General features: G+C 38.5%; 1 protein-coding gene across 3 annotated transcripts in view; it reads left to right on the top strand.

The window, feature by feature from the left end:
• Window positions 1–17,785, top strand: part of VCAN (versican) — a 106,148-nt gene that overhangs the window by 78,748 nt on the left and 9,615 nt on the right. For all 3 annotated transcript variants that reach the window (XM_045197905.3, XM_045197903.3, XM_045197904.3), the window contains one exon: window positions 847–929. In XM_045197905.3, the coding sequence (XP_045053840.2) occupies window positions 847–929 (83 nt within the window). The remainder of the gene's footprint in view (window positions 1–846; window positions 930–17,785) is intronic.

Below are 17,785 nucleotides of genomic sequence, written 5' to 3'. Positions count from 1 at the left end.
TGAATTGTTAATAGTACCCTATTTTTATCCTCTGTGCAAGATTTGTTCTCATCCAAGTTTCTAATTATTTTAGACCATAGAAAGTGGACTTTCATATTAAGATAATGAGTAGATGGAGACAATGCTATGAAACTTACCACCAAAGCTGTTTACTAACTCTTTAAACTATAGCAAAGAAGAGGGCAGCTAGGTTTTACGTAGCAAATATGTAGAATATTCTGCTCATAAAGCATTGTTTGATGCTTGATTTTACATGTTCTCCTGATGCCTGCTATCTTTTAGAAATTTGATCGTTAATTTGCAATCTGAATAGACGTTCATTTAACTTTTTTGCCTGGTATGTTTACCTGTGACTCATTTCATGGTGAAAGCCGTTATTTTTGAGGAAATTCTACAGAACTGTCTGGTGTAGGTATTCAGTGTTTCAACTGCTTTAGGACAAACATGTGGCTTCCGAAGTGAGGCCAGCATGGGTAAGATCTCTCAGTTTTACTGGGTCACTGCAGTTTTTGCTAATGGCATAATAAAAAAAAATAAATCCAAAGTTTCTATCATCAGGAAGCATGGATAAAAACATTCAAATTGTAGTAAATTGCTATAAAAACTATTGTCTACATTTGATATTTTAATGTTTAGCAATGTTTGCAAATTAACTTTTTAGTTTAAAGCACAGTGGGTAGGAGAACAAAAGTAAGTTGGACCATGAAACATTTTTATGAGCAACCTAACAAAAATTCAGCCAGAAAGGGGGATGCATGATTCACCCTGAAATACTTTTTTTTACTACATTCCATCCATATGTTGGAAAGCTAATACAAATACCTGTGTCGTTTGCCGTCTTTGTAGGCGTGGGCCATGACTACCAGTGGATAGGCCTCAATGACAAGATGTTTGAGCATGACTTCCGCTGGACCGATGGCAGCACACTGGTAAGCTGCTGATGAAAATCGTGCCCATGGCAGGAACTTGGTGCCGGGCGCCGATTGCGTTGTGCGGAGGACGCATTAGATTGGAGACCAGTTAAGGGACTTGCTCAGGGTCGCTCAGTGAAATGGAGGGGAGGTAGAAGAGAGTTCCATGAGAACATATGCAACCACCAGTCCTCCAATCACTGTGGCTCTCTCTGAAAGACGACTGTATCCGATTTCCATTGAACTGGTAAGCGACATATTCAGAATTTCCTCTAATCTGTCTTTAAGATAGTTATCTTGGCTTTGTATAGCTTCAAAAGGAAAAGAATAACTTTAAGAGAAAAGGCCCTTAAAAATACCTTTCTCTACTACATAATTATACTGGACATCTGCTATAAGGCATGGCTCATTATATTTCCAAGCAAAAAATGCCCATTTTTTTCATCTTAAAAAAGATTGTTGGATTGCGATCTTATGAATTTCCTTCCATTCAAGCTCTGCTGACTAATTACATGCTTTTTTTAGTTTTCTCTACTTTGTAAAGAAAGGAGTGATTTGGTGATACTAGCCGCTATCTTGAGTAATCTGGAATAAGGTTCTGAAGTCAGGATGGGTAAAGCTGTTTTTTTTTTCAAAGATTTTCAAGGGTGGTTAGCTGCACCAGTGCGTCTAGGCCCTGGCTGTTGGAATCACCAAGAGGGTGTAATGAGGCAACGGCTGCCTAGGAGTCAGCGCAAATTCGCGTTACAGCAGAGCCTCTGGCAGTTGTGTTTTCTGAGTGGTCCCCAGGTGACTCTGAAATGCACACCAAGTTGGGATGCACTGGGCTAGACAGCAAGTGTAAACTAAATTCTAAGTCAGATAAACAAGAAAAGTTGAGAATAGTTGTTAAGCTCTTTTGGGGGTGTGAATTACTTAGCTGCTTAAATTTCATTCATTAGCTGCCATTCATCTAATTTAATGAGTTTGGCAACATGTAAAGTTCATCTTAGAACAAATGCCAAAGTAATCTGGATTTGGAAGTTCTACTCTGTCCAGGAAAACTTCTTTGTGCTCTGTGGACATATGAGTGAGGGCCCCCCAAAATGGAATTTATTTATAAAAAATCATGTATTTGTTCTTACATGTTAAACCTCAGTCATCTTCAAAGTACTCTCCATTTGATGCAGTACCCCTATTGAGACTTTTTTCCACTGTTCAAAACAGTTTCTGAATTCATCAATTTTGATGGCTTTTAGGGCTTCTGCTGTTTTTTGTTTCACCTCTTCCACATTGGCAAAACATTTTCGTTTGAGAACTTTTTTCACCCAAGGAAACAAAAAAATATCACTTGGGGCAAGACAGGGTAAATAGGGGCGGTGGGTCATGGGGGCCATGCCATTTTTGGTCAAAAACTGCTGAACACTCTGCACAGCATGGGTGGGTACGCTCCTAAATCACCCATCATGCAATGGGAAACACGTTGAAAGAGTTTTCAAAAAAATTTACTGATGCCAAATGCAGCCTCTCACAACAACAGCACTTAGTACACTGATACAGATGGCTTTCTAGAACATTCATCTAGCAGAGGAAGCCTGTATTACAAAGGGGCCCACCCTCCAGAAGATAATTCTGTTTTTTGGGGGGGGTCCCATCTCCTACTCCTTAGTACATCCATATCATTCACTGCATTAAGCACTTTGTATGTTTATTCCCCATAACAACCTTTACAGGAGGAATTGGGTGTTTTACAGGTAAAGAGAGGAAAGGTCAGTAAGCTGTGATATTTGCGCAGAGCCACAATGCTATTAAAGGTGAAGTCAGTATTTGAACTCAGGCCTGTCTCCAGAGCTACTGGCCTTTTTCTGGCGGGTACTTCCTTGACTCTAAAGAGTATCCTTATTACATTCTGCCTGGAGCAACCCTGAAATAAAGCTTGGCTTGGCTATTTGTCATGACTCCTTATGTTTAATCAGCACTGTTTGTCATTCAAATTGATAAGTAGCTACTTTGGCAAGAATCAGAACACATAAAGAAAGCTGATTGTCCATAAAACATACTCCCAGTCAGGTATATGGACCACAGTCTCTGGGTCAGTTAGTCTTGTTTTCTTCTAGTCATCCTCACTAGATGGTGTATCTGCAATTTTTTTGCATCTGTATGTTTTCTTTTTGTTGTAACTAAGGGGGATAAATTTGGTCAATTAGATTAATAGTGGTTGGCATGGCATGAGTCCGTGTATGTCAATTTTAGTTGATGATAGACTTGTTTTATTAATTTATAAGTAAATATAAAAATTAAAAGGAAATTTTTCTGTATATCAGACAGTTAAAACCGTTCATAATACTGTTAATGTATATTATATAGTATAGGCATTTAATGAGTTTTCTCTTGTTGATGCCTATTTCTTTCTTGTGGGATAATTGGGTTCCTAGGATACCTATCATTAAGTCTTTCTCTCACAAACTTTCCCTTATAAATAGCTCAGTGAAAAGCACAGGTCCATGTGAGACCCCAACTACATTACAGAGGCCAGAATGCCAAGGATTCAGATGGCCAATTGGGTTGGTGCTTGTGTCCTGCAGACTCAGATGCTACATAGTCTACCTGTATGCGCCAGCCCTGAGACTAGAATAGCTGTATCGAGCCAGGTGGAGGGCATGTAAAGCCTGGCACTTGCTACATACTGACCTGATCGGGCCAAGTCCCTGACTATGTGCAATCTCTCATTGGGTCCATAGAATTGATCTGTATGTTTTCATTCTTTGCATTTTTGTGTGTTACTAGATATTTATTCTGGTCTCTCCATTAGGAGTTCAGCTCTTCAAAGAAGTGTTTCTCTTGTTTGCTTTTTATTTCTCACAGTGTCTAGGGGAAGGCCCTACAAGATCTGTGAGCTTGATTAATGAGACTAAATGTTGACTTCCATCTGGCAGCCATGTAAGATCTGTTAAAATATCTTAGGGAATTCATCTTCCCTGCCAGGTGCCAGTCAGGTAGCTTGGCCTGTAGATCGCTGTTATTCCACTCTGCCAAAGCAAGGCAAGTTAGCCATTTTTTTCATCTGTGTCCATGAATTTTTAATGGACTGTGAAAATTACCATTTTCCTAATCAGACTGGTTCTAAACTTGTTAAATAAGCAATCATTACACTTTGTCAAAGTATATCAATCTTCTCTGGAAATTTTCATGGGAAGGTAACCTAACATTGATAACTACACAATGTACAGAGGAACCTTATTCTTAATTAATTGACATTTTTAATTGTAAGCTCAGGGTTATGGAGAGAGCACCAAGGGAGGGCCTTGTTTGAATAAGGCAGCAAATGAATTACATAAGCACGCAAAATTTATCAAAGAAATGACACAAATAACTCCAGAAAAAACTCTGACAGACCCTTGGTTTCTTCTTAGTTCACTCTTTGTATAAAATGAAAGTGTGGTAAGGAGTGTCCCTTAACTTTGAACATTTTGGAACAGAAAAGACCATCTGCCCCACAGCCTGTCTCCCTCCCATCTGACTGATCTCTGGCCCACTTTCTGCTTCTGTACCCACCCTTGCCCCCATCCCTTCCTCTCTGAGACAGCCTAGGTGACTCTCACACTCGTTTGTAGTCCTTTCTGCAGCCACCGTCCCCTTAACAGGTTCCATATGTGCACAGGCCTTTGAATCAAATAGTTCTCCTTTGTTTCGCTGTTTATTCCAAGTGTCTTGCTTTTGAAAGTACCCCTAATAGTAAACTCTTCACCGGAGAAAGCAGTATCTGCTTACACTTGAAAATGGTGTTAACTTGACTGTGTGTAATTTTAAGGACTTTGTTTATATTTTAGAGTGATTTCTCTCCTCCCCACCCCCACTCATTTTTGGTTTGAAAGATTGATTAGAACTTATCCTTCTTGGGAGGCACAGCAGTGTTAAAACAAAAAGAACCTTTGATATTTACTGTATATTACCTTTGGTTACTCAGTTTAATATTCAGTAAAAACAAATTTATCTTAGGTCTCAATTTCAGTAATTATTTTTCTTGAAATAATTAAACTTCGCTTTCAATCATCAGTATAATTTTAACATATTTAACATGATCATACTTTACAACTAGACAAATTCAACTCACATGCTTATGCTAAATTAACAATGTTACTTGTGCAAATTTTCTAAATTGCCTCTCTTCAGATTGTGATCAATTCACTTCCCATTACTGGCTTCTGTAATAGGATGTGGATATAATTAACAAAATGCCAAATTCCTGCCTTTGATATGTTGTAAAAATCTTTTTTTATTATTTATTTGGTGTGTTTGCCCAATAAATTTCACAAAAGGATACTCGTGAGTAAAATCGGTTCTAGGCTTCCCCTCGTGATTTGTATTAAGGTTATTTTCTCTGAACACATCTACATTTTCACTTTGTCACTTGGGCTTCAACTTGGGCCTCATGAAGTTAATTCTCTCAGCAGCTATTGTTTCTACGCCCAGTTATTCTTTAACTTGACTACTGATCTCTATAACAGTGAAATGCCCCAAGTGCTTTATTAGAAATCTTGACAAATAACTTCAATAATGAAATACTGCCCTTGTCACCTAAGTAATGTTTTCAAAGACACTAAGTTAAACCATCCAAGTTAAATACACATTAAAGCTGGCAAAGTTAAACAAATATTTCTTATCTAGCTTTTGTAGTATTATCTGACTTTTAAGCTCTATCCTTAACTTACTGTTAAATGAAGGACTAGTTTGAAGTGTTTTCCCCCAGACCTGTTTTCAATGCCTATGACCTTCCTCTCACCTTGCTATGAACTCTTGTTACTCCCTTCTTAAAATTCTTCAATGTCTTCCTATTGCCTTCAGTAAAATTCAGAGTATTAGTATGGCATACCAAGTCCACCAGTTCCCTCTGCCACTTCCTATGCTATCCCATCTCAAAACGCTCTCTGGGATAAGCCAGAACATCTCATTCCTGCAGGTCTTTGCATACACTTGCCCTGGTACTTAGAATGTTCATGCCCCTTGCCCTAATTTTATTTCATAAGCATTCAGTTCCTTGCTTAGCCAAAGGTCCTCTTTCTCCAGGAAGCCTTCCTACAGCTCTTTGGGCACTTCCTATCCTACCACAGGCCCCTGGGGGGTAATTTCCTGCCAGTGTGCTTTCTGAAGCAAAGATTAACTTTCATCTTTATTTGTTCAACACCTAGCAGAGTTGTTGACAAATACAGATACCTAATAATTGTTTTTTGAATGATATTCAATAGCCATACATTGTTCAATGAACTCAACTGTTCAGTTGTAAACTTTTGAATCCTAAAATGACCAATGAAGTCTTTTGGCTGAATCTCTCTGTGGCAATTCTTGCATATCTAGATTAAATATTTTATTTAAAGTTGTACCAGTATGAAAAGCATTAAAACATAATAGTTGGGATTTCAAATATGGTGACAAGAAAAAAATGTTCCATAGAAACAGAAATTTATAGCCAAGCACAATGAATGCATCTTACAAAAGTTATTAACCCCATGAAAATGGTGTTCCTTCTGGGAATGATGACAGTTTTGTCCATGGTTGTCCAAAGAATACATTTATAGTAAACTCGAGAAGAAGAAACAGAAAGTAAAGTTTTCAACCTCTGCCACCCCTGCAGGTTGGAGTTACATGAGGGCAGATTTTCCTTGGAGAATTGGGAAACCAACAGTTACTCAAAACTTTGAAGGAGGATTTTTTCCAAGATAGGTACCTATTCTCCCATTATATTCTTTTAAGAAAAATGACTTTAAAGAACCCTATTATCAAAATCCACAGTGTAATAAGACAAGGAAAAGGACTCCTGGATGTTATCAGCTCACTTTGTTTCTGTAGATTGCTTGACCAAGGATGAGCTGTTGCCTAAGGCGAGACAGAACTTCATTCATTCACCCATGGCCTGTGACCGTTCTTTCCAGCACAGAGGGAGCCTGACATCAGGAAACACTTCTAATTCTCTATCTATACACTTCCTAGCAATCTCATGTTTACAACTTTTTTTGCAACTGTAGACGATTGTGTGTCCATGGACAGCATGGTTTGGGAGATACTGGAGGCAGGTGCTGTAATCACACTACTTTTAATAACCTGCTTCCCCAACCAATGGTTTAAAGTGAACCCATGGACTGCAGAGATTTAAAGCTGTCACCTTCTTGCTCCGTCCTCCTTCTGACCCCCAGAAATAAAATTCTTATGGGGGGGGTTCTCCGTGGTCTCTACTGCTCCTTTCTCCCTTCCCTTCATTGCATGCCCCAGCACCTTCAAAGCTAACCCCTCACCACGGGAGATCCAATGCTTCAGTGGATCAGACGCAGTTACTTCAAAGGAAAATGTCACCTGACATAGTGTTGTCCAGAGGTTGAGGATTGAACAGAACTGACAGTTCCCTGTTTAAAATACTGAGGGGCTTTTGGAAAGTTTGATTTGTTTGGTAAGAAAAACACAAACCTTAAAAATTTATTCTTATACATTTTAATAAACACTTCCTACATCTCTTTCACGTTTTTCCTTCAGCCATCTCACTTTGTTAGCACTTAAGCCTGACCCCTGCGAGGCTGCTGGCTTGTGGCCTTCCCAGGAAGTGGTCATGACCTCCTCCTTCTCACTCTTCGGTGTACTCACAGACTTCCTCTCCTCTGCGCTGGTCTGGGGCTAGCCGGGAAGTTCTTGAACAATTTACTAGTTCGCAGATCGATAAATATTCTATTTTCTAGTTCTAGCCAATTCATCTGTCTTCTTGTTACAATATAGATTACGATATAGATTACAAAATGTTACTTGATAGCCTTTTCTACTTAAAAAGTTCCTACTTAAAAATATTTCTAGAACATAACTAAATACTGTTTTTGTTTTTATTTTAATAAGCATGATCCAACATTGGCAAGCTGGCACGCCTAGAATTTGGGACACCCACTCGCTCTCCTGGGTAGAGTTGGCTCGTGACAATAGCCAGATTGGTTGTGCATTTGACTTTAACTCCAGAGTGCCTTTTCTTCTTTCATAAACAAACACATTAGTCTGTCAAGCAAAGTATTGTGAGAAAAACCAGCTTTGAAAAAAGTAGAAACAATAAAGAAATAGCCCTTAACCCAGGAAGAGACACTTAAAAGGGGCAAAGAAAAAGAGTAACAAATTGCAGGCTATAAACCATTATTCTTTTTCTGCAGGAATGTATCATTATTGCACTTTATAAACACAAAGGCTTTAGCCTCCTCCCTCTCCCAGATGTCTTGGACCTTGAAAAGAGAATCAGGACTATTAACTAATTTCTGGTGTTTTCTAAACTTTTTTTTGTAGGTTTCTGCTCCTTTGAAAGGATTATATGATTTAGCAAAAAAAATAATGCAAAACAACCCCCCCAACCTAAAACTTAAGTTTTTTCTCTTTCTACCTGAAAATCTCCAAAGACTTTCCATAAAGTGCTTGCAGATGGGTGTGTGTCAGCTATGGTGTGGTTTTAGCTCCCAGTCAAATGCTGCTTCTCTGTGAACAAGTCACACTGCACATCAGCATTAATTTAATTATGTTAAACCTCACAGGCTTCATTATATTGACTTAAAATCCAAGGAAAACATATGCTGTTTCCTCAGCCTTTAACACATTCATCATTGTTACAAAAATTGTCAGTTTCTTTTCTGCAAAAAGCCACTGAGCTCTTAATGAACATTTTTTACTTACGTTGCAGTTTAATCTGATTTGAAGCCAAGCACTGGTCCTTCTGATTCTACATGGGAAATACAAGGAGTTACAGACAAGCTCTAGAACAGAAAACTCTCATCCCCACCTCACCTGTACTTGAGTGCAAATAGCTAGTGATGGGTCAAACAGCTGGAAGAACAATATTTACCCATCACTGGAAAATCATTTCATAATTGAGAAGATTATCCAAAAAAAATTATCAATGTCATAGTTCCTTCTCACAGATGCTCTCCCAACATGCTCTATGAAACTTTAAAATCGCATACAGACATTTAAATTTCATGACTAATAATTTCAGGCGATGAATAACCACCAAAAGGCAAAAAAAAAAATGTTGAATGGGTTTTGGCAGTTTCATGTTGCATTTGGATGTTAGCACTTCCTGACTAAAGACCTGTGCAAACAAGCCGGGTGAAGGAGTCCACTGGCACCCATTCATGGTAGGAACTGAATGCTAGCAGCTCCGGGGGGCTCTGCCTGGGGCCCTGTCTCCAAGTGGTCTCACAGTGGGAGTAACTCACATCCTTTGGAAAATGCTGTTGATAATTACTGCCTTTGTCGGGCAGTGAGCTCACGCTATTACACAAGATTAGTGCTGCACTCAAGACCTGGCAGATCTTCTCTCCATACAGAGATTTGCCAGCTAAGAAAAGAATGGGCACGCTGCCACTTTAACAACTATCAGGAGACCCCAAGTTAGTTTTTCTTCCTTCAACATATTCGTGTTTGTGGGATCTGACTCCGGGCTGCCAGCCTCAGGCCGTGACACCAAAACAAACGTCTCTTTCTCCTTTAAAACAAAGCTGCTCTTTTCCTTTCAGTTGTTCAACGAAAAGACAACAGCAAAACCATAACCTCCCTTAAAATATAAATAAACAAGGACCCAGACCAGAGTAGCCTTAAGCAAGTACAAGGATCAGGAGAGGGTCTATCTCTACCTTGCCGGGAGGTCATTTGCCCCGAACACGTTAAATAAAACAAAGTTAAACATACCCTCCACAGACTGCACACAAGTGCCTATTGTGTCCCACAGCCGTCTAGGGGAAACAAAGGCATTTTAAAGTTCCCAAATGTTTTTATTTCTGTAATAAGTGGTCCTTCTAGCTTTCTTTCAGATAAACGTTTGACCTGTGTTCTGAATGGCTGGGGGTAACCCAGCGTGGTTATTAAGTTCTTTATTTAGGGAAAGGTGGCCCTCTATCAGCGTGTGCTTCAAACGGGTAAGCCGTCCTCTTGGCGAAGTGTTTTCTGTTCCTAGTTTGCTTTTACACTCGGGTGGTTATCTGCTTACCCTCGGCATCTGCTGCATTTGGATGTCATTTGTAGCTGTGGGAGCACCGGTGATAAGCAGAGTTTGCACACAGGGAAGTCAGCCTTTGGTGTCATGTTTCTGCAGCTACTCTTGATAAGCTTTTACCTAAAACCACACTAAATGTGAATCATACTGGGGACATTCATTTGTGCGCCTAGGTGTTAATGGTCTGCCCCATTCTAAGGATCTTAGGTAGGTATTATAGATTTTGCTTTGCTTCTGATAGGATTTCACCATTGATGTAAACCATGTGGTCATTTAAAAAGCGAAATGGAGAAAAGCAGCTACTGTAGATGAACATTTTAGTCCAATGGAAAATTCATATTTATGGCTACCATGGCCTCTAACAGAACAGAACTCAGTCAGGTTGTCAAATACACTTTGGCTGAGGTCCATCTTCTAGCAAAGTGTTCTCTTCATGCTTTCCCTCACAAAACCGAGAGGATGTATCACAGACAATCCTTTAATCTTTTTCTTTCTTTCTTTCTTTTTTTTTTTTTTTTGCCACATGGAGTAAATAATCGTGATGTCTTGTGGCGTATTCTAAATTGTTTTGTTAATAGTTGGTAATTCATAATGTAATGATGGATGGATATCACCACCTAGTGGCCTTGTTGTATTTTGCGTTTCAAAACTACACATTCCCAGACTGCCACCTGTCTACAGGGATAGTATTCTCTGTGAATTAAGTTCCTGTAGCTTTGAGTTTAAAAAGTCTAGCATGAATGCTTTATATTGTGAACCTGAAAGTTACATGTGAAAAAGATGATTTTTCAAACGCAGCATGATGCCAACACTTGGAGTCACGTGCTTAGTAAAATCCTAGCAACTGAGGCAAATATTAAGACCAGTCCCTCCAGTCTCTTTATTTTATACACAATAATAAACACAGAGGAAAGTTTTCCTTGGCAAGTTTCCTTGGTATGTGAACCTAAAGGACCTTTTTGGTTTTCTTATGAAAATGTTTCACAATGAGTTAAATTAGCAGTATTCGGGGCGGGACAGACTAGGTGAAAATGGTGACTGGACTGTTCATGGAAAAAAACCACCCAATTATAACTTGAAATTTTAGTAAATTCTCTCCCAAATTATAATAATATATTGCATCATAGACTAGCTTCCCTGGGCAAATGTCAAAGGTGTTTTTTTCAATGGAATGTCTGTGATTAATTGTTCAAATGTGCTTGGCAACATGCATAATAGTTCTAAAACACAGAGCTTTTAATTGACCATTCAAGGTAATCTGAATTATAGTCAGTCTTAAAGATTAAAAGGTGACTCCATCTAAGCTGGTAAATGGTGTCTAAATATAGTTAGACATAGGAAGACAGAGTGGGCCTTTAGCAGCGGCAGGTTCAAGATCTGCAGCTGCAGTTACGCATTAGGAACCTTGAAGACCCACGACATGAAATGATTTGTACCTTTTGCTCAGGCTATAACCCGATAGCTGGCTGGTGTGTAAGAACTGTTCTGTTAGCCGCCAAGTCTGTCTAATGCATAGCTTAGTTTCCCATCTCAAGGGCTCTGTTGCTGTCTACACTGCTAATCATAAATTTTTGCATATTCTGTATGGTATTTATGGTGGGAACCTATCTACTGCACAGATCTTCCTTAGTGCCAATAAGCACTGGTTATACTGTAAGGGGTGTGCCTGTGTATGTGACGGTGATAAGTCTCAAATGTATGACTCACAGAAAGATGACCTTTAATTTAATCTAGTGTCTGTGAACATTCTTTTTTTGTTTTTGGTAGAGAGGAAAAGAAACCAAGAGATTCTAAACAGAATATGTAAGTCTTTAGAAGAACTAGTTAGTGCCCATTGATTATTCTTTGTAGTTATTAGATCAAGTTAAGAGAAATTGTAAAATTGTAATGAAAATAATTTGAGCCCTGACTGGTGTAGCTCAGTGGATTGAGCACTGGCCTGTGAACCAAAGGGTCACTGGTTCGATTCCCAGTCCAGGCACATGCCTGGGTTATGGGCCAGGTCCCCAGTTGTGGGTGTGTGAGAAGCAATCACACACTGATGTTTCTCTCCCTGTCTCTCTCCCTTCCCCTCTCTCTCCCTTCCCCTTTCTCTAAAAATAAAATAAAGGAAATAATTTGAAATGGATTAAATATTATGAAGAAGGGCTAGTTATTAAGTTTGGATAGAAAAAAAGGTAGTTTGAAAACTTCTTAGTTTTAAGATGCAGACAAAAGGAATTTAAACACAAGAGTCTTTAATGTTTTGGGAATTCTTTCTCCAGTAGAGGTTGAATTATGACCTTGTATCTTCAAGGTTTTGATTTTTGAATTGACATTCTTTTTCAAACACTTCTCTAGAAATCTCGATGTGGAAAAATGGACACTGTTTAAGAATGTTGCATGGAGGGATAAGGGGGAGCCATTCTGTGCTTCAAGAACCTTCCTTGCTCCAGCCTTTTATCTTCACCCCAGCTGTTTGTGCATGCCCTCATTGGTTTGCTTATATCTGTGTCACCTAAAGGACCAGCTGGGATGTGACTGTCGCCGTAGTAACTCACACTGGTTAGTCTTGTTTCCTTTAACTGAAAGCAGAGCCCAAAGTTGAACCCAAACAAACTTTTTAATTTTTTTTAAAGCAAAGCAAAGAAAACTCCTGGTTTATTCCTAAATCTTGTATGTTTGTGAGATAATTCTTTCTAAACCTTATGATAGAGGCAGTTACCTATCTCTGCAAAAGGAAATGGTCTGTTAGTTACATTACACTTTCATCATCAGTTTGTTTTGTTCATGCTTGTTATCTTTGCCACACTTGTTTATGCTAGTTATTTGCTGAGGGTTTAGGTCGTGGCTCTTGCCTTGTGGTGGGTATTTTAAAGATAAAAGATGTCTGGTATCTGTGATTGACAGTGGGGACTCCTAAACTCCATATAACCAGGGATTCACCTTGAAAGGATGTGAACTCTGCCTGACTTCAGTAGATTGCCCACAATGTGCAAAAGCAGAGACGCCGCCCCACACAGACTTTTCCTCTAGTAAGTTCACTGAATAGAGTTGGAGACTTGCGAAGAGCAAAGAAGGAGACAATAGCTTTGCAGCCTTTCTGCTTGAGAAAAATCAGTCAAGTCCCTGTTAGATCTATGGGATTGAGGCCACTCTCTGAGAGTGATGCATGTGGCAGGCAGGGAAGTTCTGTGTGGAACTTCATTCCATAAGACCTGTGGAATGATTCTTTGTTTTTACATCAATATGAGACAGAGATAAATTTTTGACAATAAAATACGGGTTATTTGGAGTAATCTAAGTATTTATAAAGTTGGATAGAATTTTAAAACAATTTTTCTCAGATTTTACTCATTTTTAAAGGGAGGGAAAGGGAGGGAGAAAAAGAGGGAGAGATATATTGATGGGTTGCCCTGGCCTGCAACACCTGCCACTCAGGTACGAGTCCTGACCAGGAATCAAACTGGCGACATTTAGGTGTGCGGGACAATGCTCCACCCACTCAGCCACATCAGTTAGGGCTAAAGTTGGATGGATTTTGATGAATAACTTCAGTCTGGTCTGAATTTTCCTCCTGCATATTAGGATTGCTTCGAAATGGGTTCTCAGGTCTGTGGAGACAATTTTCATGTGAGAAACTCTACATAGCTGGTGGATTTTCACTGGAGGCTTTTTGAATCCTTTTATGTGTTTGGCAGCTGACTTGTCTGAATCCAGTTGAGAGGGAAAGAAAAAGAAAACACTAACTGAAAAGTTACTAAATCCAGCTTAATTGAAATGGTTGTTGTTTTTTCCACTTTCTTTCTTTCTTTTCTTTTTTTTACATATAGAGAGTGGTACACACTTAATTAGAACTCCAACAATAAAGTAATTTTATCACATAATGTACAGCATTAAGCAGTTTTATACTAGGTGTAAAACAATTATCTCTAAATGAATTGCAAGTTTGTTATAGAACATGTAGAAAATGTTACATCTTTGCCAGCTTTTTCTCTACATCAATATTTGAGTTTTATGCCATAATATTCTGTCATCAGAAGGAAACAGAAATGCAGAGTAATTTAGGGTTCTCTTTCAGGCGCAGCATTGACCTAGTTCTGGTCTCTGGGGAAGGCAACAAGAGTTTGGGGTTTGGGGTGGGGAACAGGAGTCTCTGAGAGACAAATGTGCCAGAGTCTAGTCAACATTTATTATTTTCAACGAAGTTCAAGTGAATTCTCTGCAAGACATACTAGCTTTCTGGAATAATTCTTAGTTTCCCCATGCAGCCCCAGAAGAGGGTTGATCAAGGCTAGATCACCCAGGATGTGTGCTTATAATCCCAAACGAAGAAGGACAAAATGCATATGGGAGTGGCGATTTTTCTCTACTCATTTCCAAACCCTGTATTTCTGTGCCTATGAAACACTGTGTATGTAAAAGATGCTCTCTTACAGCCTCATAACTCAAACCAGCTTCCTGAGGAGAGATCGCTTCCTCACTTTTAGCTGTAGTGAAAAAAATATATTATTAAACCTAAAATCTAAGATTGATTTTCTTACACTATTTCTCTGTGCCAGTGATATTAAATAAGACTATAAAGCATTTATGAGGAAACAAAGAGAGTTAGTTGCTCAGAAAACTGGAGTTTCCTTTCCTAACTCTGTTTAGCAATAACATGGAGCAGAATCAAAGCATCCTAGCCAAAACAAATCCGCACAATGCAGCTATCAGATATGAGGTAATAGTGTGACATGTTTGCGGGTATCAGACATTCTGTAAAAACCACAGGCATAAAATTTGGGCCTGCACCATTAAGCCACAGCTCTGCCAAGCAACAACACAGAACACACACTTTAAATCACTGTTGCAAGCCAAATGTAATTCCCACCAAAAACAATTAAATCTTTTACCAGAGGTCTGAGCCCGGGCAGCTCACACCCCGAGAATCACTGCGGCAGCGTGGAATCTGAATCTCATTTCAGTGTGAAAATGAGCTGGTCATTGTTCAGAGCAGGAGGAAATGTCAGCTGCAAAATACAGGGCAGTCAAACAACTGTAACTTGAAGTGATATTTGTTGAGGTTAGATTTAAAAGAGTCAGCTAAGAAATCTGTAAGTCCTCCCTGATAGCTGCAAAGATCCTTTTACAGTGTTTGTTATTTTATCATTAGAAAAATAATTCATGCTTTCTCTAGGGAAGTTGGAAAATATGTAAGAATACATTGAATAAAATATAATTTCAGCCTCTTATCACTCAAATATAAACTTTATAACATCTTACTGCGTTTCCTGTCGGTCTTTTACACACACACAGAGCTTCATCAGAGTACATATTTTGCTGTGTATAATGCACACCTTTTTGCTCACATTTTTGAAGAAAAAATAAGGATGTGCATTATTCATGGGCAATACTGATTCCGTAGCTATATAAATGTTTTTAATTCTTTTATTTGTGCTTATGCATTGAAAGTGTGACTCTAGAAAGCAATAATGATATCTATATGCAAAATAATACCCTAGAATATGATAATATGTTTTGTCCCTAAATATAAATAAGTAAATAATTGAATTAGAAAATTAAAGTGAAAGTCTTTTTTCCTGAAATTTTGGGCCAAAAACATGGGTGCACATTATACCTAGCAAAACATGGCATGTATAAAATTTGGATCTTTGTATGTTTTTAGTATTTTGCTTTTTAATTTTAACTTAACACTTTAGTATTACTCATCCCCTTATACAAAGGCAGGATATTTAATAGTTATATAATATTTTATTTGGCTATACCATAATTTATTAAATATTTGTTCACTCTATAGGTAGTTTCCCATTCATTGCTAGTATAAATAGCATTTTAGACAGAATATTGTTCACATTCGTAATTATTTTTTAGGGTGGGATTTTAGACATAGAGTCATGAGGTCCAAGGGTAGGAACTTTTTGAGGCTCTTGATATGTATTGCCAGATAGCTTCCAGAAAAGTTACTTCTTTCCATGGGCTGTATGTGTAATCGCCTGCCTCACCTATCAGTTGTTAGCAGCAGGCAACAGCTTCACGGAGGGGTAGGTGTGAGTGGGGGAGAAGGCAGCACACTCTGGTTCACTGTTTCTAAATGTCAGACTATTTATTACACAACACCAGTATGTGTTCAGCATCGTTCCTGGCACCAAGAATAAAGTATTGAACAAGAGAACCCCAAATTCCTGTCCTCATGGAGATTACATTCTACTAGGGAGAAAAAAATAAATAAGTAAATCATATGGGATGTTAGATGATAAATGTTAGGAAGAAAAAGAGCAAGAAAGGGAGATGTGCAGTGTGCGTAGAGACAGAGAAGGGGGGGCATTGCGTGGTTTGCAGATACTGTTGGGATATTGGACGTTTTCTACTTTTGAGGACATTTCCTGATTTCTTATAAGAGAGTTAGTTAAAAGGTAAGCTAGAAAGTATCGTGCTCCAAAACCCAAATTAAATATTTGAGGAACTCTGTAATCTTTCATCATAAAAGACTTTAAGTGTAGATTTTTGTTATTTTTAAGACATTTCTATTTTTTGTTTATTATTTTTATCCTACCTTAAATCGTGTGTTAAAGACAAGTTAGTTATACATCAGCAACAGACGGAATATGACTTTTGTATCCCTGCTTTCTTGCTCCATTTCCTTGTCCATTATCTATCAAAGGAGTGCTGTGAAAGATAAGAAGGGAAGGGAAGGAAGTGTAGAGAAGGAAAATAGAGAAATAGTTAGAAAGCCAGTTCAGAGCAAAGGTCAGTTCCTGGTCCAAGGAGACCTGCTAGTCAAAGAGTACCTGGTGGCTGTGGTCTTCTGAGCTTCCCATCCAGGGCCATCTGCTAGTGCTCAGTGGGATGATTCAGTCTACTGGAGTTGGTTGTCAATCCATCTAATTCCTGGATTCGATTTTCCACCAGAGAAATAAAAAAACAATCTTCATTCTTTGTTTTGGCAAAAACAAAAAACAAACAAAAAAACTACATTGAGCTTCCCTTGGTTCTTTGCAGTTTTATTGTTCTTCAAAGACTCTTTTAAAAAATAAATAAATAATAAATAAAGTCAAGATCTCTAGTCCCCTATCTTAATTTTGGCATGATTGAGAACTTTAAAGAAAGCTGTAGGAAAAGTAGATCCCTTAATCCTGAAGTTTTCAAGTTTAGTCTTCTTACTAATTATTTTATCAAAGACTTAGCTTTTTGCTATATTTAAAAGTTTTGAAAACCATAAGAAGAAAGAAAAATTATAGGTATTCCCTGGTAAATTTATTATACATTTTTAAAAGACATAAATATAGCCATGGTGCTCTTGGGGGTAAATATTAGGACCATCGTTGTTATTGTTCTTTGAATTCAGAACAGTTGCCTTCATTCTTAGATATAGTTCTTTCTTCTCTGCCTTTAACGTTCTCAAATAAAATCTGAGAATGTTAACTCATTGTTTCAAATCACAGACTAAATTTCATTTAAGAAAAGACTAACAGGGGTGTCCAACCTGTGGCCTGCAGGCCACATGTGGCCCATGATGGCTGTGAATGTGGCCCAACACGAAATCGTAAATCTACTTAAAACCTCTCTGTGCTCATCGGTTTTTGTTAGTGTTTGTGTATTTAATGTGTGGCCCAAGACAACTCTTCTTCCAGTGTGGCCCAGAGATGCCAAAAAGTTGGACACCCCTGAGTGGATCTGTAGGCCCAGAAAAGATAGTCACGTGAGCCATTGTTACGTAATTCTGAATCTGTATTTCTACCACATGAAGGAAGTTTGCTGAAACTGTTTTGTTAGCACTAGATCTGATGTAAAATCACAATAAGCAAAGCATGGTGGGAAAGTGATACTCAAGTTGAGCAAGAAAGGCACTGAACAAACAAAATTGTCCTATACCCCATCCTAGTTGGGAGACTCAAGACTAGGAAAG

Source organism: Desmodus rotundus, chromosome 1 (assembly GCF_022682495.2).
Source record: "Desmodus rotundus isolate HL8 chromosome 1, HLdesRot8A.1, whole genome shotgun sequence".
NCBI lineage: Eukaryota > Metazoa > Chordata > Mammalia > Chiroptera > Phyllostomidae > Desmodus > Desmodus rotundus.
This window is presented reverse-complemented; position numbering and strand designations above follow the sequence as displayed.